General features: G+C 35.2%; 3 protein-coding genes across 9 annotated transcripts; 2 read left to right on the forward strand and 1 right to left on the reverse strand.

Annotated features, from left to right (window-relative positions):
- Positions 1 to 1,549: 1,549 nt before the first annotated feature.
- Positions 1,550 to 15,167, forward strand: LOC113736201 (uncharacterized). Of its 4 annotated transcripts, XM_027263057.2 has the most exons (25): positions 1,550 to 1,887; positions 2,255 to 2,480; positions 6,869 to 7,086; positions 7,361 to 7,466; positions 7,580 to 7,681; positions 7,776 to 7,835; positions 7,935 to 8,013; positions 8,512 to 8,659; positions 9,017 to 9,140; positions 9,503 to 9,683; positions 9,817 to 9,845; positions 10,061 to 10,209; positions 10,670 to 10,772; positions 10,874 to 10,969; positions 11,041 to 11,096; positions 11,210 to 11,333; positions 11,658 to 11,720; positions 11,834 to 11,893; positions 11,992 to 12,153; positions 12,691 to 12,764; positions 12,859 to 12,952; positions 13,652 to 13,788; positions 13,866 to 13,946; positions 14,486 to 14,591; positions 14,679 to 15,167. In XM_027263057.2, exons 2-25 carry the CDS (start codon positions 2,298 to 2,300, stop codon positions 14,748 to 14,750), a joined length of 2,607 nt encoding a protein of 868 aa, XP_027118858.1. In that variant the 5' UTR covers positions 1,550 to 1,887; positions 2,255 to 2,297; the 3' UTR covers positions 14,751 to 15,167. The 4 variants fall into 4 exon arrangements, with proteins under 4 accessions (XP_027118858.1, XP_071940643.1, XP_071940641.1 ...); XM_072084542.1 differs by lacking the exon at positions 2,255 to 2,480 and having other exon boundaries at positions 1,552 to 1,887; XM_072084540.1 differs by lacking the exon at positions 1,550 to 1,887 and having other exon boundaries at positions 2,356 to 2,478.
- Positions 15,168 to 15,837: 670 nt separating this feature from the next.
- On the reverse strand, positions 15,838 to 19,837 carry LOC113736202 (heterogeneous nuclear ribonucleoprotein 1-like). Of its 3 annotated transcripts, none has more exons than XR_003459660.2 (3): positions 19,325 to 19,837; positions 16,843 to 18,060; positions 15,838 to 16,262 (listed from the first exon to the last, which is right to left on the reverse strand). XR_003459660.2 is itself a non-coding variant. In XM_027263058.2 (2 exons), exons 1-2 carry the CDS (start codon positions 19,544 to 19,546, stop codon positions 16,918 to 16,920), a joined length of 1,365 nt encoding a protein of 454 aa, XP_027118859.1. In that variant the 5' UTR covers positions 19,547 to 19,837; the 3' UTR covers positions 16,547 to 16,917. The 3 variants fall into 3 exon arrangements, 1 of the variants encoding a protein (XP_027118859.1); XR_011842412.1 differs by having other exon boundaries at positions 16,800 to 18,060; XM_027263058.2 differs by lacking the exon at positions 15,838 to 16,262 and having other exon boundaries at positions 16,547 to 18,060.
- Positions 19,838 to 22,893: 3,056 nt separating this feature from the next.
- Positions 22,894 to 24,555, forward strand: LOC113737187 (uncharacterized). Of its 2 annotated transcripts, XM_027264451.2 has the most exons (3): positions 22,894 to 23,171; positions 23,310 to 23,398; positions 23,492 to 24,555. In XM_027264451.2, the coding sequence occupies exons 1-3, from the start codon at positions 23,088 to 23,090 to the stop codon at positions 24,357 to 24,359; spliced, it is 1,041 nt and encodes a 346-aa protein (XP_027120252.1). In that variant the 5' UTR covers positions 22,894 to 23,087; the 3' UTR covers positions 24,360 to 24,555. The 2 variants fall into 2 exon arrangements, with proteins under 2 accessions (XP_027120252.1, XP_027120251.1); XM_027264450.2 differs by having other exon boundaries at positions 22,895 to 23,398.
- The last annotated feature ends 5 nt before the right edge of the window (positions 24,556 to 24,560 follow it).

The raw sequence follows: 24,560 nt of genomic DNA on the forward strand, positions 1-24,560 counted from the left end.
CAGTATTCAGAATTCAGAATTCAGTTTTATAAAACGGAGCCTAAGGTTCCGTTTGATAAAACTGAATATGAGTTCTGAAACCTGAATATGAAATAATTAATTTGCTGAATATATGAATGTCTGAATTTTAATGCTGAACCTATTTATACTGTTTGATAAACATTTATAACTGAATGCTTAATAAGTTAGATTGTACAATTTTGCCCTTCTATCTTTTCATCCAAAAAAGAAATAGAACTTATGATTTAATTAGTTTAAAATTATTAGGTATGAAAATGATAATATTTATTTTTAAATCAAGTTAATATAAAAGATGAAATATATTATATGAGGAGTATGGAGAAAATGTGAAAGTCATTAAATGTGGAGAAAATAGAAGTAGAAAACTGTTAGATAGAGAATATCAGGTTGTTTACTTAGATTAGGATGTTGAATAGAGAATATCAAGTTGTTTAATTAGATAAAAATTTTGAACATAATTAACAAACAAAGGTAGATTTGATAGATAAGATAAGGTAGTTGAAGTAATTCTATTGATTCTTATCAGAATTAAGCATGCAATTACTATTTTTGTGCTGAAAAAGATAGACATAAATTCAGCATTATTTAACAAGTTTAGCGGATAAATTTTTATTTATCAAACACTCAAAACATCTGAATGCCTGAAAAAGTTCAGTTTCAACACTTTTTTATGCTATCAAATAGAACCTAAGTAAGCATAAAATTTTGAGCAAATAAGCCATAGACGTTACACTTTCAAGTCATACTATTATCATTTACCCTCAACGTAAATATATACCATAATTATTCATCACTAAGCGTCTGAAGGTTTGGTTATAATTATTTTTTCTTGTTCTGCGAGTGCTAAATATGGGGAGGCAATATTTGATTACCATCTTAACACGAAAAGTATCTTTAGCCTCATTGGATTTCCATATTCTCCAAAATTTCTAGCAACAAGATAATAACAATTCAAAGCATGGTAAGAGGAATCCGTTATTGCATTCAAGTACAAGGACTTGGCATTGATGCTCTTTTGTTTTTGGCAATTCGATTTGATTGCGCACATGTTTAAATTCTTGGATGTACAATTATATTATATTATTATATGAAGCGAATATGAAGTATTTTATTTATGTACACTATTTGTGTCATGAGTTTACTAATAGTATATAATTATGGATCTGTCTACCTGAGAACTCGTTAAGATATATTTCAGTTGCAATATTTTTTAAAATGTAAAATTAATTGGGAAAAGAAAATAAATACAAGAAAAGATGTGTATTATTAAATAAAAAAATATATAAGTACAAGAGACGGTAATGATTGTTTAATGTGTACGTATATATTAGATTAGATGAATATTAGATTTATCAATGAGTACACTATAGATACCGTTAGAAAGATGTGTTAATAAATGCACTATAAATACTGTTAGAAAAAGCCTATAATTATACATCAAATAATGTAATAAGTACAACCATATAATGATGTAATAATACGTAATTATGCACCGAAGTCAGCAGCATCAGCTGATTCTGGGAACTGGAACGGTATACAGCTGCCAAAAATCCACATGGGCTTATCTAAAATCTCTATAACAACCTGAAATTCAAATGGGTTATCTACAATCTCTCCTTCCCTTCCCTTTCCATCAATAAATACTTCCGTTTGTTCTTCCAATACCAATTTTCATCCTCTGGATTCTGACAAAATATTCATTGTATCTTTCCACCACTCAGACTAAAGAATAGAAACAAATAAGAGTAGCCGCTTCTTTTGAGCACTGTTGAGCCTTGCTGCCTTCAACGGCAACACCAGAAGTCCTCTTTCTCTTCGCTTTCTCCTCTCTGCTCTCTCCTCACTCCACTCTATCTGGAATACAAGGTAACTTCAACACGAAAACTCCCTCTTCTCTCCCATTTCCATAGCAAAAGACGTGCATGCAAATTCTTAAAGTTAAAATTGTTCAAGAAAATGTTGAATGCTGTTCTTGTCCAATGCTATCAAGAGAACAAAGTCTTCCAACCCTTCAAGGATTCCTAACTTTTTATTTCTCTTTTATTATCCTACACATTTATTTGTTTGTGTAGATTCCAATTTACCACTTGCAGATCATATAATTAGCAGATTAACTAGTCGAAGTCGTGGCTAGAAGCTAAATTTCATAGGCATCTTTTACAAAAGTGCATATAAGCAAAGGTTGGATTATATCATGAGGCTTTCTCAAGTGGTGAATTTTTTGTCAATGCAGTTGATTTTGGGAGTGAATTTGGTGGTATCAAATATTTATAAGCATGTCTAAGATGAGAGTGGCAGTGGTGGGTGCTGGGATTAGTGGGCTGGTTGCAGCTCATGTTTTGGCCAAGGAAGGTGTCGATGTGGTAATATACGAGAAAGAGGATTACTTAGGCGGCCATGCTAAGACTGTTACTATGGATGGCATTGATCTTGACCTTGGCTTCATGGTCTTTAATCGTGTAAGACAAAGCAATTTTATGTTCCTTTTGTCAGTGCATTTTGTTGATTCTTATGAACTTTGGGTGCATCTTTTCCCCATAAATAGTCTAGGAATCATTCTTAATGCTCCATTCTCTTCACATCTAAGTTTTCAACTTTTCAAGAATTTCACAAGAAGAAAAAAATACCAAAAGCATTGTTTACAATTCCAATAGTACTTGAGAAAAATAATTACTCTTTCAGCTTCATAACAAACCATAATTATTTAGCCTAGCAATATTTCTTGTTATTCGACTAGTGCAGAGCGAATACTCCTCATTTTAGAACTCAACTTCCAATTTCGGATGATGCATCCCGGTTAGAGATCCTTTTCTCAGTTAAAATACGAGGACTTGTCAAAGTAAAATAAGGAAAAACTGCTTGAGTTAGGTGTTGTAAAATTACAAGAACCTAAGTGAAAATTTTTTCTCGACATGAATATGGATAGAAAGGGATGGATGTAGTTATAGGCAATAATTCCTGATTCTGATTGTGCCACGACCTCAGCAGAGCTTGACCACATTCACTAACTAACGGGACAGGGGTGAACGGTTGTCAGGAAAATCGTTCGGGCATCTTTTGTGCAAAATGTATAAAATGTAATTTTGTATGTACATAATATAATTTACTTTCAATAACGTGTAATTATAAAATAAAATTTTGTGAGTCTCACACATGATATGAAAAACGATGTACCAGATACAATTTGAACTTTATATTTTTTTTTGCCAAATCTTGACCATGAACCTTTAGAAACTGTTGCAACCGTTGCATCTGCAACCGTTCCTGCCCCTCCTCCTCCTTCTCTAACATCATAACATATGAGTCAACTCTGTTCTAATGAATAAAGCATTATCAGGACTAGTAATAAGGGCAGACTCGATGTGTGTGCGCATGCAATTTAAGAAAAATCACTTTTTGCATGAAAGAAGTCAATATAAAATTTTTATAAATAAAAAAAAACTTTGATCTTTCAAAAGTTTTTTTGAATAAAATTTTAATGAACTTGGTGGTTATAATGTTTGTGGGTGGTTATGATTAAATTAAAAAAAAGAACTTTGATCTTTCAAAAAAAATTTAATAAAATTTTAATGAACTTGGTGGTTACAAATTGTGGGTGGTTATATTGGTTGGCAATATAGGTAACATGTAATCAGATAACAGAGGTATAATCAAGTGATTGTGAGAGTAAAATTGAAAATCTAAAAAATGATAATAAAAAAAAGTTTACACCAGACTCAATATCTCCGAGAAGGGTTGGGTTGGATTAGAGGTGGCAAATCAACCCACTTAATTAAATTTACCCATACCCGCCTATGAATAGATGGGTATGGATATCTTAAATTTTTGTATATGGGTATAAATGGGTTACCCAATAATACCCATTTAATAAATGGGTATTATTGGGTAACCCATCAAACCCAATTAACCCATTTAGAATTCTCTTCCTCCCAAGTCTCTTCTTTTTCCCCACCCATTTTTTTTTTCAAATTTTTCATTTTGTCATGATGTTAACTACTTTTTTTTCATTATTATTATTATTATTATTATTTGTTGGTTTTATCTTATTATTTTATTTTATCTTAGTTTGTTAACTTGCTCATTTTTCAGCATTACTCATTTATGATAAATTTTAGCCTATTTTCTTATCTTTCTAAAATGAAATTTTAAATTTATATATGAAAAAAATGTTAGGGGTTCAAAATTTTTGGATTAAGTTTTTATATTAATTTTTATAGTACTTAGTTCAAATTTTTATATTCTTATTATTCAATTATTAAATAATAGGTAATTTTGTGACATAGAGTATAAATGAAAAAAAATTGGTAATTAAGTTTATTGAACATTATAAATAAATATTTAAAACTAATGATGGGTACAAAGAGTGGTATAAATTGATAACTTAGTTTGCAAAAATGAATTTAAATGAGTTTACAAAAAGTTAAAATAAATGGGTTATAAATGGGTAATTGGGTTACCCAATTCATTTTTTGACTTACCCATTTATACCCATCTAATTAAATGGGTATAAATGAGTTGACTCACCTATACCCATTACCCATTTTATCCAACCCAAACCCGTCCAAGTCACCCATTTTGACACCTCTAGGTTGGATGGTGAGATGGGAGTAATTATAAATAAAACTTAACGCTCTTCTATTATATACAGTATAGATATTAATACCATAATATTCATTTATAGAAGCCGAAAATGGTACTTAACTCACATCATATACTTATCAGCATGGCATGATTCTTTTCCAACGCATATAGATGCATATGATCAGTTGGTGGTCTTTTTCATGAAATTTTAATTTTTTCGAGATATGATAATTAAATTTTGGGGGTATCTACTTATGTTCTTGTCTTAGCATCTATCCTAGCATTTTGTTGATCACATATGAAGATAGAAACAAACATCTTTAAACAAAAGTATAATATGTTAGAGAAAATGTGATGGCTCAAGAACTTCAAAAAAAAAAAAAAAAAAGGGAGACGGACAGTTCTTTTTATTCTCCTTTTATGCGAGTAGCTATCTAACAATTGCTAGGGTTCTGTTTTTTTTTAAAAAAAATGTGCCTATTGTCAATACACATAATGTAAATTTAATTGATTAATTAAATGCTCACACTTACATTTTGACTCTTTCCCAATAAAATTTCACTTATTAAGCAAACTAACATTAAGAAGTTCAAACCAATGAAAGTTCTATTTATTAGAGGAAAAAAAAAAACAAATGCTAGAAGAAACAAAAATGTGGCAAAATTTTGTTCTTGAAAAAGCGTAAAAATGATGCATGCATCTTTACGTATTTTTAGATTGTCATGGCTCTGTTTTATGGTTTTAAATTTAGTTACTTATATTATTCTAAAAGTATTTGCCAAAATTATAGTCTAGCAGCTGAATATTTTCTTAATCTTCTCTTTAGCGACTGACTGCCGTCGTAATCAAGAAAGGATTTTTTTTTTTTTTTCCTTTACAAGGAATTTTAGAAGTGAAAATGTGACCATAGAAGTCAATTACAGAAGCTACTTTCATCTCAATTAAGCCAAGATTGGTCCTAATATTACATCAATGCACGTTTTGTCTCTATGCTTCAATGAACTAAGGCCTATCGCTGTGTTTGGATATGGCTAAACGTTGTTAGATATTTCTCACCCTAATTCTACTTTGCACTCTTGAACTATTCGATTCTCACTTTGGTCGGTAAATTTTAAGTTTAGAACACTTTTGCTCCATAAATTTTAAACTCGATAATGGTTAACAAAATGCACAAAAACCAACTGAATACCTTTGCTAATCTTGATTACTTCATTGCTAAAACTAAAATATTCTGTTAGTTTTGTATATTCCATTAACAATTGGATTAAGGTGGGACAAGTTTAGATTTTGGACAGTAACATATACCAAACTTTAGTTCAGCAACCAAAATATGAACTGTAGTAGAGTTTTAAAGATGTAAAATTGAATTAACCCGTATTTTTGAAGTTTAACCTTAGATATTTGTTAATAAATGGTTTTTGATAAGGGACCATCTCTGTTGTTATCTTCCAAAATCCTAACTCCTAAAGTGTCAGTGATGGTATTTTGTAGTACACCTTGCTGTTGATAAGATTTTGGGACATGGGATTTTTTGGAGGGTTGTGGTGTGGGTGGGTTGGGGGGGGAGGGGGGCAGGGACCATTAGCAAATATCTCTTCTTCATGAAGGCTTTTACAGAAAAGAAATGGTACTAAAATGATAAAATCTGCCAAGTAGAATTCTAAGAACACTTTTATGCATTACACACAGAAAAAGAAAAAAAAGAATATATGGAGCATTACTACCTTGCGAAATTGCCATTATTTATTGGTTATTGGAATATGAAGCATACAAAATTTGAATGCATTCTAAACCTGAATCTGGTTATAAATTTTGGTAGTTAAAAAAGGGCATGAAGAAATTCCAGAAAAAATAGGGAACCCTTAATCATATTGAACAAGCAGCTGCTCAAGCCACAAGGATGCAGGTCTGCTAATTCAAATGCTTTGTTCTTTGTCGTAAATTTTCAGGACTGTTTGCATGGATCAAAATGTAGTTAGTACGAGACATTAGCAATGCATGACACAAACATTATGTAGGAAATAGTTGATGAAACTGTTTTAAGCGCAAATTGATTTGTTTTTTCGGTTACGATCTAAGTAGAAAAGCAAAGGTGGAATTAAGTCAAAGATGATACTTATAGCAAGACTGCTGAATATTCTGAAAAATCTTTAGTTTTTAACAAGAGCAGCAACAAAAGTGGAAAGAAATGACTGCATGCTATGCTAATTTTTACTTGAGGAAATTTGGGACTGTTTAACTAATGGTGTGTTGGGTAATTGGCCAGGTGACTTATCCAAATATGATGGAACTCTTTGAGAATCTTGGAGTAGATATGGAGCTTTCTGATATGTCATTCTCAGTGAGCCTAGACAAGGGCAAAGGCTGTGAATGGGGGAGCAGAAATGGATTGTCAAGTTTGTTTGCACAGAAGAAGAATGTACTTAATCCAAAATTTTGGCAAATGATTCGAGAAATTGTCAAGTTTAAGGCTGATGTCATAAGGTAGGTTTCCTCGTCCTTTTTAGTGTTTTGATTGAAGTAAGAATTCCTTAAAGAAATGTTTTTCCATTACATCTCAGAAGCCAAATGAAATGAAGCGACTGCAGAATTCTACATGGTGTCAAGATTAGGAAAAAATAGTTTTTGGTGCTAATCATTCAATTCTTACCTGAATTCCCTGGGAGCAACTAGAGGATTTGCATATGCGATCGACTTCTCCAGTTAAATATGCATCTAATGAAGGATGAACTAACCAAAAGTTCTATACTTAATGCAGTTATGTAGAAGAGCTAGAGAAAAATCCGGACTTAGATCGGAATGAAACACTTGGGCATTTCATCAGATCACGTGGATACTCAGAGTTATTTCAGAAGGCCTATCTTGTGAGGCTCCTACAGATGCTTTAGTTTATGGCAATGATTTTCTTTTGACCAATGTATTAAATGAGCTTGCTTTCACAATAATACCATAAGCATATATCTCTGCTTTTTGACAGGTTCCAATATGTGCTTCTATCTGGTCATGCTCTTCAGAAGGAGTATTGAACTTTTCTGCGTATTCTATTCTTTCCTTTTGTCGCAACCACCACCTTCTTCAGGTAATGTGCCTTGCAGGCACCATTGAGAATTTGAGATGAACTGCACTTTTTGAAATAATATGTGATGTGGCTGCTGTTTCCCTTTGCCATTTAGCTCTTTGGTCGCCCTCAGTGGCTCACAGTAAGATGGCGTTCCCAGACTTACATCTCCAAGGTAATTAATTTAAATTCCTTTTGTTGTATACCCCTGAAAATTCCCCTGATTGAATGCATAAGAGGACTGTATATTCTGTTATTGTTTTGCACAAACCAGGTTAAAGATGATCTGGAAAGAAGAGGCTGTCAAATAAGAAATGGTTGTGAAGTACGCGCTGTTTCAACTAAGGATGAGGGTATCAACTCGTACATTATGCTCAAACATTGTAGATTTCAAATTGGATGGTGTTCTTTTGTTCAAGTAAAAACCAGACCAATTAAAGCTGGAACTGGAACCAGAATATTGATATGTCATCGTAGGACAGTTTAAAGTACAACACAACAATTGCTTCAGAGAAACAAATGGTTGCCTTCTACATGAGGAAATAGTGAAGACGCAATCTTTATATACTAGCTGGTTGTAAACCAAGCAGGATCCTTCCTAGTGTCTTCTAAAATCTCTCTGTTTTGAGTACTTTCTACGAGTGTTTTATTGTCTATTCTTTTTCCTTAGTTGAGAATTTTGGATGTCATGCTTAGTTTCATGCCAAAAGACAGTACATAACACAATTTCCAAACTCAGAAACCAAAATATAGCAGTCTTGACTGTAGAGATATAATTTGCTCAATTGTTAGGTTGTGTGCTATTGATTATGTTGATACTCCCATTCATAATGAAGAAGAAATTTGTACAGGTTGTGTTGTTACATGTGAAGATGGTTCTCTTGAAGTATATAACTCGTGCATAGTGGCTGCGCATGCTCCAGATGCTCTTAAGATGTTGGGAGAGCAGGCAACATATGATGAATCAAGAATACTTGGTGCTTTCCAATATGCCTACAGGTATCTTACTTTTTAATGTTGGCTCTTAGTTTGCTGATTTCTTAACCTTGATACAAATTGTTGCTTGTCTCCTCTAGTCGTCTCCATTCTAAATTTTTATCAGAAATTGCAAATTGTCTCCTCTAGTCGTCTCAGTTCTAAATTTTATCAGAAATGCAAAGTTTGCGGTGAATTTTTCTCTTCTCCTTTTCTTACGTCAACATGTTTTGGGAGGTCGTATTTGGTTTGGAGATTTTCTTTTCGCCAATACTTCGCTTCTGTTTCTTGTTGTAGAAGGTCTGGTTTCAATTTTAATAAATATGCTGGGTCATGGAACCAGTTCAAAATGCACATTCATTGTTTACCGCTTTATGGCAGTGATATTTTCCTTCATCGTGACAAAAACTTCATGCCTCAAAATCCAGCAGCATGGAGCGCATGGAATTTTCTTGGAACTGTGGATAATAAAGTAGGTGTAACATATTGGCTCAACATCCTCCAGGTTGGTGAGATGTGTTCCCAATATATTTGATCATTAGTTGTATTGCTCTCAGAATCCATCATAACGAACAATTTCACAAAAAGCATTTGAGAATTCTGTGCAATTGGCTTGATCACATTGCTATGTATGAGCTTTTAACTTAAATAATAAGTACTAGCCCTCAAAGAAATACTGGGAACTTCCAAAAGATGTATCAGTAACCTCAGAAATCAATGTGCACGCTCAAGATATCAAATAAGCTCAATTTCTTATTTCCAGCTTCCAGCAACTTCATTTTCATGTTGCTGCATTAATGGAATTTATGCAATGTGCTTCTTCTGTCATTAATATCTTCAGCATGAATAACAATATTTAGTGTACAGAATCTAGGAGAAACTGGACTGCCTTACCTGGTAACTCTCAATCCGCCTCATACACCTGAGAATACATTACTCAGGTGGTCAACTGGGCATCCAGTTCCATCAGTTGCTGCCTCAAAAGCTTCTACTCGACTTAATGACATCCAGGGGAAGAGAGGAATATGGTTCTGTGGAGCATATCAAGGTGACCACTTCGCTTTGAAGATCTTACATGTCACCTTCTAATGCACAAAAACATTCATTATAAAACCAGTGCACCCAATGTTGAATTTTTATGTGAGAGTTCACTTTTGCATCTGACACTGTACTTTTTTCAGGTTATGGTTTCCATGAAGATGGACTTAAGGTACTCTCCATTTTGACATCATATTGACATAATTAGAGTAATTGAGTGTAGAAAATCTTGTAGATTGATCAAAAGAATGAAACCCAAGATTAAGAAGCTGGAAAGAAATGTTTCTAGTGAAGTATATTTTCTAATGTTTGGCTTGGTTCCAGAAGTGCTTATTAACTATATAGGTAAGTTATTGGTTGCAATTAAGCATCTTATCTTCTTTTCAGGCTGGTACAGTTGCTGCTCAGAGCCTGCTCAGAAAAAGTTGTACTATCCTGAGTAACCCCAAACACATGGTACCTTCCTGGACAGAGACTGGGGCACGCCTTCTCGTTACTAAATTCCTCAATGGTTTTATTGCTACTGGCTCATTAATGTGAGTCAATTCTGAGAGTAAACTAATTCTCATTTGCATGCTATATATTTTCACAAAGAAGACTTAGAACAAAGGCATACTATACCTATTTATTGAACTTATCTGTCTATCGAATTTGTATCCCTGTTTATCGAACTTATATCTGTCTATCGTTTACATTCTAATACTGCAGTGGTTTGTCTATGTTACCATTTACATTCTTTTTCTCTCAAATCCAAATTCTGTTTGACTGTTTTGTCATTAATTAATTCCTAAACTTTAACCGGATTTATCATTGGTTCTTCAGTAGACCTGCTCACGTATGCCAAATTTGCTTGTTATTGAATATTAGCTCCCGATGTGATTAAATAAGCATGTTTTTTCTTAGTTTTTTGATGTTTAAAAGTTGTTTTTAAGAGTCCAATCTATAGGCCTAAAGCTCCAAAGTTACATGCATTATCTGTGTTTTCTGTTTTAACAGGTTACTGGAAGAAGGTGGCACAATGTTTACCTTTGAAGGAACAACAAAGAAAAGCTTCCTGAAAGTTTCTATTAAAGTTCACAGCCCACAGTTTTATTGGAAGGCACAGTATTTCTTTGGTTGATGTTTAAAGCATTTGAACATAGTCTCCAGTTGCATACGCTTTGAGTTTGCCTTCATTCCATGTCAATGTTGTATTGCCAGGTTGCTACTCAAGCCGACTTAGGCCTTGCAGATGCCTATATAAACGGGGACATTTCTTTCGTGGATAAAAATGAAGGTTTGCTTAATCTTTTCATGGTAAGTAAATGAACACCAAACAACTGTCAAGCTTTTTCATCAACATCCCTTTTCTGAATTCTTCATTTCAGGTTTATGTTGCCAACAGAGATCTTAAAGCTTCTGCTACAAGTTCTAGCTACCAAAGGTAAAAGGATTTTCAGTTAGATGTGTTTAGATGTTAGTGAGTAGTTTATCCAGAGATCCAGAGTCCCGCCATTTCCTTAGTTTTGGTACGCATGCATTTAACCTTTTTGGCAGAGGCTGGTGGACACCACTGCTTCTGACGGCTGGACTAGCATCTGCAAAGTACTTCTTTCAGCATGTTTCAAGACAAAATACTCTAACACAGGCTCGCCGAAACATCTCTCGGCATTATGATCTGGTGAGTCATTTATCAATGAACAGTTCAGCAAGAACACACTTAAATATGACATTGCTAGGATATTCTTCCTGTTGACTTAGCGAGGGAATTGATACTGTCTTCCATTTTTCAGATTAGAACTGTTTCCTAAGAGATTCTCACAATCTCCAATCCTTTTCTTTTCTTTCTTTAATTATGAAACAATTTCCTTTTTTGGAATAAGAATACAGTACTTGTTGTATTTGGCTTTACGTTGGCAAATTGTAATTTCTTTCTGATGAAAGTTATTGGCCTAACTATTGAGCAGAAAGTTAATCAAGACTTCTTTCCTTGTAATGTCTCCAGAGCAATGAACTATTTTCTCTGTTTTTGGATGAAACAATGACGTATTCATGTGCAATATTTAAGGTAAGAATTTAAGCCTTGCTGTAGTATAGTAGTCTTTTCAAAGCTGAATTACAGCGAAACTTATTTTTTGTCTTGACATCTGAAAGCTATCCCTTTTTGTGTACTTGTCATAGTCTGAAGATGAGGACTTGAAAATTGCACAATTGAGAAAAATTTCCCTATTGATTGAAAGGGTAAGCATTCTACTTTTTGTAAGTCCCTCAAATTCCTAAGCTGGTTTGTAATCAAAGCCATGTCTGTTCATACTTACCTACTGCAAATCGACTTTTAGGCCAGAATCAGTAAGGACCACCATGTCCTGGAGATTGGCTGCGGTTGGGGAAGTCTAGCTATTGAAGTTGTCAAAAGAACTGGATGTCAATACACTGGAATCACCCTTTCTGAGAAGCAACTTACATATGCAGAACAGAAAGTGAGGGAAGTTGGGATGCAGGTATCAAAATCAATGGCTCTGGAACTTTACAAAACCGAATTGGACATCAAAACTCAATTTAGATGAACTTAAAAAGTGTAGTTCTTGTAATGTCTGAATGTGAAGATCATGTTTAATCCGAATAATCACAATCCACAATCTGGTTGCCATCTATCTTATTATGCAGTTACCAACAGTAACTATGAACATTGATTTCATAATGGATCATTTCGTGTTTGTCTGCTACTCTTCAAAAATTGAATGTTTGGGGATGGTAGGTAGGGTGTCTGTACAAGACCTATTATTGGTGCACCACACAAATACTACGCACCACTTTGGATGCATGGTTGGGTAAATGATTTTGCACAAGACTGTTTACCATTTGATAAGTAGTTTATGTCCATATTGCATTAAAAGTGTTCTCTGTATCTATGCTTGTGATCCTTCTAGCCAATTTCAGATGATCTATTTGTTATCATTTTAGACTGATTTAGTGCTATCTAAATTGAACTGTTTCCATAAACTTCCTCACTTATTTTGCTACGTTTCATTTCCTAGGATCACATAAAATTTCTTCTTTGTGACTATCGTCAATTGCCAGAAACCTATAAATATGACAGAATCATATCTTGGTAAGTTCTTTCATTATTATTTTTGCATTTTATTTTTTGACATCATACATCACTAGGCCAATGAGTATATAACAGAATTGATGATAAATTGCAGTGAGATGTTGGAAGCTGTTGGTCATGAATATATGGAGAAGTATTTCAGTTCTTGCAACTCAGTATTGGCAGAAGATGGGATTCTGGTCCTACAGGTAATTGGACTAGAAATTAAATGAAGTCAATCGATCTTTTTCAACTCTTCTGGGTTCCTTGATCAGGCTACGTGTTTTAGCTTGTGAGAATCCTTCAATGAAATGCTCGATCTGGCATAATGCTTGTTTTCCGTGTTTGCTTTTGGTGTCTTTTTCTTCCAATGAGACTTATTTTTACAATTACATCTTGTTTGCTTCTTGAAACTCTCTTAAAAATAATGGTCTAGTACTTGTAGAGTTCCTTATCCAGCCTGATCATCATTTTAGTATTTTGTTTTGGCTGTCAATATACAAGAAAAAGAAAAAATCAGTCTAATCTGCTCATGGTTGAAAACAATGATCTTAACTCTATTTTTCAATGGCCAAAAGCCCAGAACTAATTGATAAATGTGACTTGTGAATGAAAGATGATGATCACTGACTGATGCGGACATCAAAGTTTCTGCTAAACAGATTAAGGAGCCTTTTCAAACTTCCACAGTAACTTAATCTTCTTTCTCGATTTAAGCCAACGTCTTCCAAACTTCTTGCCTGAACCTCCTTGCATTCGAATTAAATAAATGGAAGTTTGAAAGGGCTCCTTAATCCATTTAGCACAATCTTTGATGTCTGCATCACTCACTATAGCCAGTTAGTTGAAAGGTTCATGTGACCTTAAGACTTGCTGATCTCCATGGATGCATGATCTTTGCTCCTCAGTTTATATCAATACCAGATGAGAGGTATGAAGAATACAGACAAAGCTCAGACTTCATAAGAGAGTACATCTTTCCAGGTGGTTGCCTACCTTCACTTAGCCGAGTAACATCAGCGATGGCTGCAGCATCCGGACTGTGGTAAAGTTACACTGCTGTGTGAAATGTGTTTGAAGCTTTCTCTATATAGGAAACTCATAAAAGTACCTCAAATGCAGCGTGGAGCACCTGGAAAACTTTGGAATCCATTACTATCATACCCTTAGGCGTTGGAGGACAAACTTCCTGTCAAAACAAAGGTATCTGTAATATAATCAGCACTATGTTCATTCCCGTTAGTTTCAGCCACCTGAGGCGATAATAAAGAATATATGGTTCTTCTTTCAGAGTTTTAGTGAACAAAATTCCAAATTTTGGTTTTAGTTTGAAGTCCTTTGACCTGAAAGCTCGTTCCAAGCTTATAAGAACTGATGTTCTGCAAGGAATAAGCACCAGCATAAATGTCTTGGCATTCTATACAGAATAAAGCAAGGCTGTGCTTGGATCGAGGAATTTGACAAAAGATTTGAAATTCTCTCAATTCCCTAGAGGTTTGAATTGCTTGGGATGCATTTGAGTTTGTAATCCACACCAGTTACAAACCCAAATCCAACCTAGAAGGGTTTTAGGAACTTTACACCTTTCGTTAGTTAAATCCCTCGATCCAAACGTAGCCCAAGAGAATTGTGCTACCTTTCTTCTGGTGCCACTTATAGTTCTTTCATTCATAGTAAACCATATATAGTTCTAGCTTTTGTGACTTGGAAACTGATTGGCGCGTTAATGCCTTTGTCCTCAGTGAAATCCTGGAATTGGGTTTCGATGAAAAGTTCATCCGGACGTGGGAATACTATTTTGATTATTGTGCTGCTGGATTCAAAACATGCACACTTGGAAACTACCAGGTACAAACCATGAAAAACTATTCTGCTCATCATTTTTCATGTTTCTGAGTTTAATCCAACACGATTGTCTGAATGATGTCATCGTAGGTTGTATTTTCCCGGCCTGGCAATGTTGTATCCTTTGGCAATCTACAGAAAGGTGTACCTTCAGCCTATTGATTGTTCATCCTATGAAGAGGAAATGATCTCCATCTCAAGAGAAACAACAGAAGAATTCAATCCTAGATAGATGACCAATAGCATAAACGCCTTACCATTTTAGTCTTTTAAGCTCCAATATTGATTTCTGCTCAAGATTTCATTTGGTTAGTCCTTCACTGCTTCCCAAAGAAGCATGAAAAACAAAACAAGAAATAAAGGTAAAAGAACCAAAAGTAGAGAAACAAACGTGCAAAGTTGATTCACAACTAGCTTCACAATGTTGCAAGTGTCTTTGTCGAAGGCATAGAAACAGATCACCAAGAATTGCTTGTGGAACGAAGATTGGTTAAAACCTTGAATTTGCATTCAACTGTAGTCGTGATTTGCAGTCAAAATCTAAATGTGACTGGGATTACACCATAAGATATGGTTGTATTTGAACTCTTATCGTAGATTGGAAACCTTAACCACGATAAATATAGTTAGACACCAATTTTAATAGAACTCAAAAGTAATGCCATTGAATACAACACAATCCAGTTTAACTTCTCAGGCTTCTGCGAGTCCAATACCACTAAAATCCCTTCCCACCATGATGCACCGGCAACTATTGCTTGACTGTGACTCGAGGGTTAAACCCTATCCTAGCAGGCATCCTGCAATGCAACAAAGTCACAGTATGTTTCCTTTATCACATGCCAGATAGAAGGCCAATATTGAACACATAGTGGCCTCCTGCATCAATCCAGTAGCATAGCCGACAACATACCACTACATTTCTGCTCTCCAATATGGTCCAATACTTCACCCAAAAACATTCTAACCATATCCCTCCAAGTCAAAAGAGCAACAGATTTTTAGACCATGTGATCAAATGATAAAAGAGGAAGACAGTTCACTAGCAGCATACAGCCAAAATACATCAGAGCTTACAACCGAAGTAGCCTCTACAACTAATACGATGTCTCGATGCAACGTCCATGCATCATGTTTTGATGTTTGAAACAAAACACTGGTGATTAATATCTAGCAAGATCAAAATCAAACAGTCAAGTTGCCAAGCTCCAGGCTTTTATCAAGATTAATGAGAGTCAAATCACCTATATAAATCCAAAATATTCAATCATTTATTACCATAAAAAACTTTTCTTAGACAGCAGACCAAAATTGTTGCTATTGTAACTAATCATTCAACTTCTGCTAGCCATGATAATGCCATAGAGCCTACAACTACTATGTCACCAGTATATTAAGTGGTGATGATTTCTCCATCTGCATTAGACAACATACCACATGTTGTCAGGTAATGAATCTTCCACCCATCTCAAATTGTATGAAGATCGAGACATCCAAATTCTTTAACAGCAGCATGGCCTGCTTCAACATGACAATTTCAGGGTAAAGCACCAAATCAACCCAGCCAAACTTCATTTTCCTGTAACATCCCACACCAAACACTCAGCAAAAAGTTGTGATTAGCCCCTGTGAAGGAACTTCAATTCACCCAGTTTATGACTTGAGCCTCTCCTCCTGTACAACACAAGGGCAAATACAGGAGGAAATGATTATGCCATTCTCAAAATCAAGCTACCGCTAAGATTATCGCTATCCATTAGGAATTGATCTACCCAAACCGGCTACAGCTGCAGTCTAAAGAAGCTTAACTAATCTCATTGTTCCTATTGCATCATACCAAAGAACTCTGGTCACCAAACAACGTAGAAGAGCTAAGTAATGAGAAACTACTACCATCACGGATGGCAATGACATAAATTTCTGGCTCATCTATATCCAGATAAAGGACAAACTTAAAATTTAACTAAATAACCATTACCATAATACTCACCGCAATTAACACAAACTTAAACAAAGCTACTATATGTTAAACACTACAAATAGACAAAAACTCCAGATCAGCTAGTGACCATAGCTATAAGCACACCAAAATTAAAACTACATTTGAGAGCAGATAATTAAAGAAGATGTAACTCTACTCCTCGCAAATACTACTTATTATAAACTAGCAAAATAGGTAACAGCAAGCTACTCAGATACAAGCAATCCAACCAGTCCTAGGTTGATTGGTAAAATCTTGCAACAGCCAGCCAACCTGCACCAATCTGAAAGCATTGTGTGTATAGATTCCAATATATGACGCAGTTTAAGTCTCCATCAAGGGTTACAGTTACTGCTGCTGAGCTTGCCGAGTTGGTGCACCACCATAGCCTCCACCATACCCAGCTTGGCCTCCATAATTGCCAGAAGCTTGTGAGGGGTCCGACCTCCATCCTGCATACCCAGCATTCCCAGATGTATCACCATAGCCACCTCCCATATAACCCCCAGCACCAGCTTGTAGATCTCCAGCACCATTTCCAGCTGAGGAATTACTATTTGGAGTACCCCCTGCACGCCCGCCACCACCATAAGTAGCCGGGTTACCATAAGCCCCATCATTTGTACCATATCCTCCATAACCGTAACCTTGATTTCCATATCCCGCAGCTCCACTGGGAGAATGTCCAGCAGCAGCTCCAGCACCACCTAGGCCACCACCACTAGTGTTAGAAGCACCCCAGGGAGCATTTCCATAGCCTACATTTCCATATCCAGAGGATCCCTGAGAGTTCCACGTGTTCCTTGGTGCACCTGGTGGACCACTTCCATAACCAGCATTAGGCACATTTGGGTTTCCATAAGCAGCAGCAGCAGCGGGGCCACCATATCCAGGATTAGCACCTCCAAAATTTCCATAGCCTCCATAACCCATACCATTATTGGTAGGACCATATCCATAACCAGTAGTATTATATCCAGAAGATCCGTAAGGTGGATATCCCCCTCCTGTGTTTTGAGATTGCATGTACCTGTTGGAATCCATTCGGCTCTCATAAGAATTTGAATTACCACCGGATGCACCATATCCCTGGTAACCTCCACCACCGCCACCCATGGCACGGCCACTCCCACCAGGATTAGCATCCTTTGGAAGAGCGCGCTTCACTTCCACTTGCTTACCATTTAAATCATGAAATGTCTTGTGCAAGACCCTATCAACAGCTTCCTCAGAGTCAAAAGAAATAAATCCAAATCCACGGGGTCGGTTCGTTTGCTGGTCAAACATGATTACCACATCAGTAACATCACCATAAGATTCAAAATACTGACGAAAAGCCTCATCAGTTAAAGTCGGAGGTAATCCTCCAACAAATATCTTCTTTGTCCTAGTATTTCCACCACCACCACCACCAAAGCTCCTCCCAGTATTAGCGTTTCCAACTTTAGAGATCTGTTGTTCCTCTCTTGATAAAGCTCTCTTAGCCTCAACCTGGATATTTCGAACTCAGGGTTATGCAAGAGAGTAATAGACATAACTAGCACATAAAGCTATTAGAGACACTGATATTGCTATAGCAGCACACAGGCAAATACATATTCACACACACACATGCTAATTATACCCAAGAACATAAAACATTAATCTCTGCTGCTAAGTTCAATGCTCTCGAGGAACGGTCTGAGAACAAATTCTCTTTTCATAGCTCAATGGCAAAATCCAGGTTTGAACTCCCAAGCTAGTAGCCTAATGGTCATTGCAGATATCATCACAGATAAGCCACACAAGTACATACACATGCAATGACCTATCAAAAACCACAATAACTTTAAAAATGGTGCACCTTCATTGGTAAAAAGCCCAAGTTAATGGACCAAATATAAGCTTTGTACTAGTGCCAACCAACCAAAATAACAGCCCATCAAGCCCAAAAAAAAAAGCAAAATCATGACACATGGGCTAGATTGGGCTTGACTTCACACGTCATATGAAAGAGCACAACACTGAAAAATTAAATCATCAGAATAACAAAAAATGCACGCAATAAAAAACATAAAGGCAGATTTCAAAAAGCCAAAACCATATCCTAAACTTGAAATCTAACCAGTATTCATTCAAACCCACATCCACAACCACCATATGTACAATATTTAAAATAAACCATGTCCGCTCAACCCTAAATAGAAACCTACAAGTACAACAAATGCAAAACCCCAATTTACACTAGCAAAGGCAAAAAGCTTTTTTTTCTAGCTAAAAACAAATAAAGAATCAACTTAACGCCACCAGTGTATACTAAGCAATCAACTCCTAAAATACTAGCAATCTACAGGAAAATTTCCAGGGATCATAATGAAAAAAATTCAGCACAAATACAGCTGAAATTTTAGCCTTTTCTGAATTCAAAAAACAAATAAAAGGAACTTAAATCATCCAACGTATAATACAACAACTTCACCTAGCTAAAACCAATGCCCAGAAGAGGAATAAAACTGCAGGCATATGCACAAAACAAAACAACTATGCCAAACTTACTAAAACGCATCACGACCCATCAAAGATTGAATTAAGATACGAAAAACCTACATCCCAAAACAAAGAAAACACTCAAAAATCAAACTAAAACTAATCTCAGGAAAAAAAATGGGGAAAAAAAACACACACACACACATACAAAGACAGTAATAGTTAAAAGCAAAACCGAAAAATTTTAAATGGAAAAAAAAGAGAAAACAAGGGGCTAATATTGTCTTACAGTGCGGCCATCAATGACATGCCTATCTTGAAGAACCCCATCAAGAACATTGGGATCTGCAAAAACCACAAACCCAAATCCTCTGGGCTTGCCAGAAACTTTATCCCGCATCACTACAGTCTGCAATACGTCACCGTATTTGCCAAAATAGTCCTTCAATTTCTCCTCTGATGTTTCCCATGAAATCCCTCCTATAAATAGCTTCCCCTGATCTGAATCCATCACCAAAATTGTTGCTTTTTCTTAACCCAGTAAAAATAAAGACTGAAATTTTGGTGGGCTTTGAAATTTAAAAGAAAAAAAGAAGTAATCTTAATCGAGCTGGGAAGAAGGGGTTAGAGGGGGGAAAGGAGGAAAGACGGCTGCTGGATTTCAGAGAAGGGGAGAAAGAAAGAGAAGTGAGGAGAGGGCAAGAGTGGGTATAAGAAATGGAGGGTGGAGATTTGTTGGGATGAACGGTGGAGATTTGAGTTCTGGAGATAGGGGGAGGAGGGTCAAGGTTTTGTAGGTTTACAAGAGATATTTTTGGAACGACATACGATTCTTTGTCCTAAACATGATGGTTATTTTATTTCTTTATTACTACCATAAAAAAAAACTAAAAAAAAGACAATAATTTATGAGAGGAATTATATATTGTAGAACAAGAATTTATATAAATTAAATTTACTTTTTGTAAAAGGAAGAAATTGTTAGATGCAGCACTTTACAAATTATTTGGCTAGAATCATGCCGTTTAAATAATTTAAAGAATTTAAAGAATCTTTCCACACTACAATGTAGAGGATGAATATAGTACATCTTTAGTTGGACGTGTTTGCATGTTACTTAATTTGGAAAAAAAATAGTTAAAATGATATAATAATAATTTTGTAATGCGATATCTGTGAAATAAAAAAATAATTATATTAATGTAAAATTAGTGTGTTTGGATACAAAATTTATCCCAAATAATATTTCGCTTGCATCATAAACATATTTTTCAACCCACCTTTTTATATTCCCAACCACCTTTTTATCTCATATACATCACATCACAAAAAGTGCTACAGTAATTATTCCAAATAATATTTCAAATAATACCCTATCCAAACAAACCTATATGGTTTTTCATTTTTAATCACGTAGAGATGTACTAATATAGCAATACAATGTTGAATGCTATGCCCAGCATAAATGTAGCAACTTATTAAACCAGAATCTAAGGCCATGCTTGGATTGCTTGTTTCCGTCGGAAAATATTGTCGTTTTCCGTGATCACATTTCCCTATCACCTTTTTCCCTCACATATACCAAATCGCTACAGTAATTTTTCCATGAAAAATGACGGAAAATGCAATCCAAACACAACCTAATACTACAATTTGTTATAACTTTATAAGTCTAATTGTAACTATTTGCAGTCAACATATCTTACAGATATTTTTGCCACTTTTGTTACCAATATCTTAAGCTTTTAGCATGGTTTCAACACCCCAAAATTTCAAAAGTAATATGGAGGCACAATTAGTATATTATAATTTATAACTGCTAATTACCAAAACTAGTTTCCTTTGTGTAATAGATTACTAGTTATGGTAATTGGATTACTCTTTTGATTAGGGAAGAAGCCATCTCTTCCTTATCCAGCGAAACCAAAATCCCTCTTGGAAAAGCATGGTCACATGATATAAAATTTACTCCACAACTTGGGGACTTTTTTTTACTATTATTTGAGCAATCTATTGTTGGATTGTTATTTTTAAAAATTTTTATAAAAAAAAAGTACTGTAGTGATTTGATGTATATATGATAAAAAGATAATTAAAAAATATGTTTGCAAAAAACGTAAAAAATTTTCTACGAAAAATCACAATCTCCAATTCTTCAACTTACGAATTTGGCTTCTTCATTTTCACCTCAAGCAGTTTTGCATTAGTTGATTGTATCTTGTTTGGAACCCAAGTTTTTGCCAAGTTTGTCTGCTACAAGTTTTTTTAAAATTTTAGCTACAGTAATTTCAAAAAATTTCTCAAAGTTTTTAAAAAATACATTTTAAAATATTCAAAAATCTACACATTTCAAAAATTTTTTAAAAAACTTCTACAGTAAAATACAGTAAAGTTTTAGACAAACTCTCAAAAAACTTACCTTTCAAACAAGGTGGTGGAAGAAAGAATTTACTCTTGTGTAGTACAGGCTACATGAACGAATGACAGGAGGAGACTACTAGCTAATGTTTTGTTTTATATCAAGAAGTGAATGATTAGTCCTAAAACAAACTACAAACATACACTCTAATTCCTATTAGAGTAGATGAGCTTGTTGACTAATGACCACTTTTCAGTAGTTTAAATCTCCTATATGTTTGTATTATTGTTGCCACTTTCTTGTGGTACAAATAGTTGTGCAAGATGAATCTTGGAAAACGAAGACTGCATAATGTACTTTAATCTAAGGACAATAAAGTCCTCTTCATCTTATCTTGTGGGTACTATGATTTCGTTTTTTTCTTGAGCAGTCTTACTTTTAGGTTTGAATGAGTGTGATTTGTGTGGAATAATAGCTAATATGTCATGGTCCACAAACCAGAAACTCAGACTTGATGGTCATAGGAACTGGTCATGCATGAGTTCATGTGACAAGGATTAATGATCAATTTGATTAAATTTTCTTTAAAAAATACACTTTTTGTCCCCTATTGTTTGGCAGTTGGACCAATTTGGTCCCTGTTATGTTATTTCAGTGAAAACACATTTTATCTCTCAGGTCTTAATTTTTTTTTTTAATGAATTTATGACAATTGACGTTTAATCGTCCAATTCGGACTAAAATTGAAGTTTAAAAAACTTAATTTGGACGGAATGAAATAAGTGAGAAATATGCATCATTAATAATAAAAAAAAAAGGACTTAGGGAAACAAAATTTATGAAACCCTCAAAATTAATCAGATAAAATTCTTCAAATTTTGAAAATAATGTGGGTAAAAGTGCTGAATGATTGGAAAAGAATCACAGGAAACTTGAAATGGATCAAGTTCGATAAAATTTTGTACCTCCCAAGTCTTTTTACTAATTTTATGCACCCTAGCTTCACACATTTTACTCTGTTCAAGTTTTAATTGTCAATCATCAATTTCTACCAAATTGAGTGATGAAACATCAATTCTCATTAATTGGTCAAGAACCAAAACTTAAGGGATGAAATATGTCCTTTTTTTTTTTTAAATAATAGAGACCACAATTGGTCCAATCCCCAAACAATGGGGATGAAAAAGGTGCATTTTTCCCTTAAATTTGACAGAAAGGTTGGCCATATTTCCTTCTTTTCATGCCCCATAAATGGTTGATTATTGAATGCTAGCAAGCTTGCAACCGTTGAGCTCTAGATCCCAGAATGGATATTAATAAAAAGTGTACAAAACCCGAAAGAAATGCTGCAATGCCAGAGTGGAGTGGAGCCACCATGGTACAGGTGTTGTTGAGTTACAAAGACAAAGCTGGTTTTTGTCTTAGTCTAACTCTATATATTTGGCCTTTTACTGAGCTCGTGTACCCACCTCTGTACTCATTATTACTTGCTCCTTTTCTCAACGTTCCTATTTTCAAAATGCCATTGGAGGCAACTCTTTGAAATGTTGCCCTCATCGGTCTGATAATTTATTAATAATACCCTGTGTGTGCTTATAAAATCCCTCAAGACAGACAACCCACATTCTTCTTCTTCTTCTTCTTCTTCCTGCCTGATTTGCAGGGAAGCGTGGAAATCTAGCATACTTCTTCAATGGGGTGCTTTCTTGCTTGTTTTGGGTTCACCAAGAAAAGGAGAAGGACAAAGGGTAGGAGCAAAAATGCATCTGGAGACCAAGTAAGACAAATCTCGACTTTTATCTTTTCTGTTTCTTTTATTTTGGTAAGAGAATTCTTTGCTTTTGAGGATACACAAAACTTGCATCAATTCAATATCTTGAATTTACTGTGGGAAATTGCCTTGTTTTTGTTAAAGAGTTATGGAAGGTATGTACCTCTGGACTGTGATGTTACGGTCAAACTTGAATGTGATGAGATGCAGAAGGCCTCAGCAACTGAGCTTAGGTGAGTTAAAGAGTTGTATTCGGTTTTAGGTGTACATCTAATCGTGGGAATGAAGGATTGCTTTTCATGCTTGTGTTCTGCTTTTGGTTGCAGAGATAAGCCTAAAGAATCGTCGTCCGCGAAAATAAAGAAAAAAGTGAGCTTCAATTTGAATGTCAAGACTTATGAGCCACTTCCTAATGATGAGCTTAGTAATTGCAATCTTTCTGAGGGTGAGGAGAAGACAATGTGGGAATATAATCAAGAAGAAACAGCTGGAGCAAGCATGAAATATTTCAATTATGAAGACAATTTGATGGCATCAAAGATTGGATCATTCCCTTCGAATTATAGATATCAAAATTGCAGAGATAGCTATGATGAAGAGGATGAGATGGAACTAGAGGATAGCGATCTAGATGATGAGGATGAACTTGACTTTGATGAAGATGATATTGGTGAAAGCTATGATTTCAGAAGTCAAAAACTATGCCAAGCATCAGTGGAAGAAGAGGGAAAAGTTACAACCGATCAATTGGCAGAAAAAGGAAGCAATCTTATGCAGCCTCAAGTTCTGCAGCATCAAGAACATAACAAAACTGAATCAAACCAAAATGCTCGAAACAGGAGTCACAATGTCTTTTCTGTGCTTGCTCCAGTTGAAAATCTCACTCAATGGAAAGAGGTTAAAGCTAAAACTAGACAGCAATTGAAGCATCAGAAGGAAAACATAGTGTTAGAGCAAGAGCAGCATATGCCCTTATGTACGAAGAAGAGCTCCGAACCTTTAGCTTTGAACTCATCAGTGGATTTGAATCAATTCAAGCCTCAGAGTCATGAAATTGCAGTTGATGCTAGCCTTTCAAACTGGTTGGTTTCTTTCAATGGCAAGGACAGCAATGCTGCAATAGCAAACACCCATCAAAAAAGATCAAGGTGGATGCATCAGACTCGTTCCGCAGATGAGATAGAACTACTCTAAGCACCAAGGAAAAGCTGTCGGCTTCACCACCAAAATACCATACATTCTCAAAACTGTTTCTGGATTTGTGCAGAATAGAACAGACATTGCATTTTCTCTCATAATAGAACAGACATTGCATTTTCTTGGAAAGCTCCACCCTGCCCAGGTGTTGAATTGTTTTCTGAATAAGACAAGGCAAGGGCGTCTTGTTACATTTGT

The sequence above is a fragment of the Coffea arabica genome, chromosome 3e (assembly GCF_036785885.1).
Source record: "Coffea arabica cultivar ET-39 chromosome 3e, Coffea Arabica ET-39 HiFi, whole genome shotgun sequence".
NCBI lineage: Eukaryota > Viridiplantae > Streptophyta > Magnoliopsida > Gentianales > Rubiaceae > Coffea > Coffea arabica.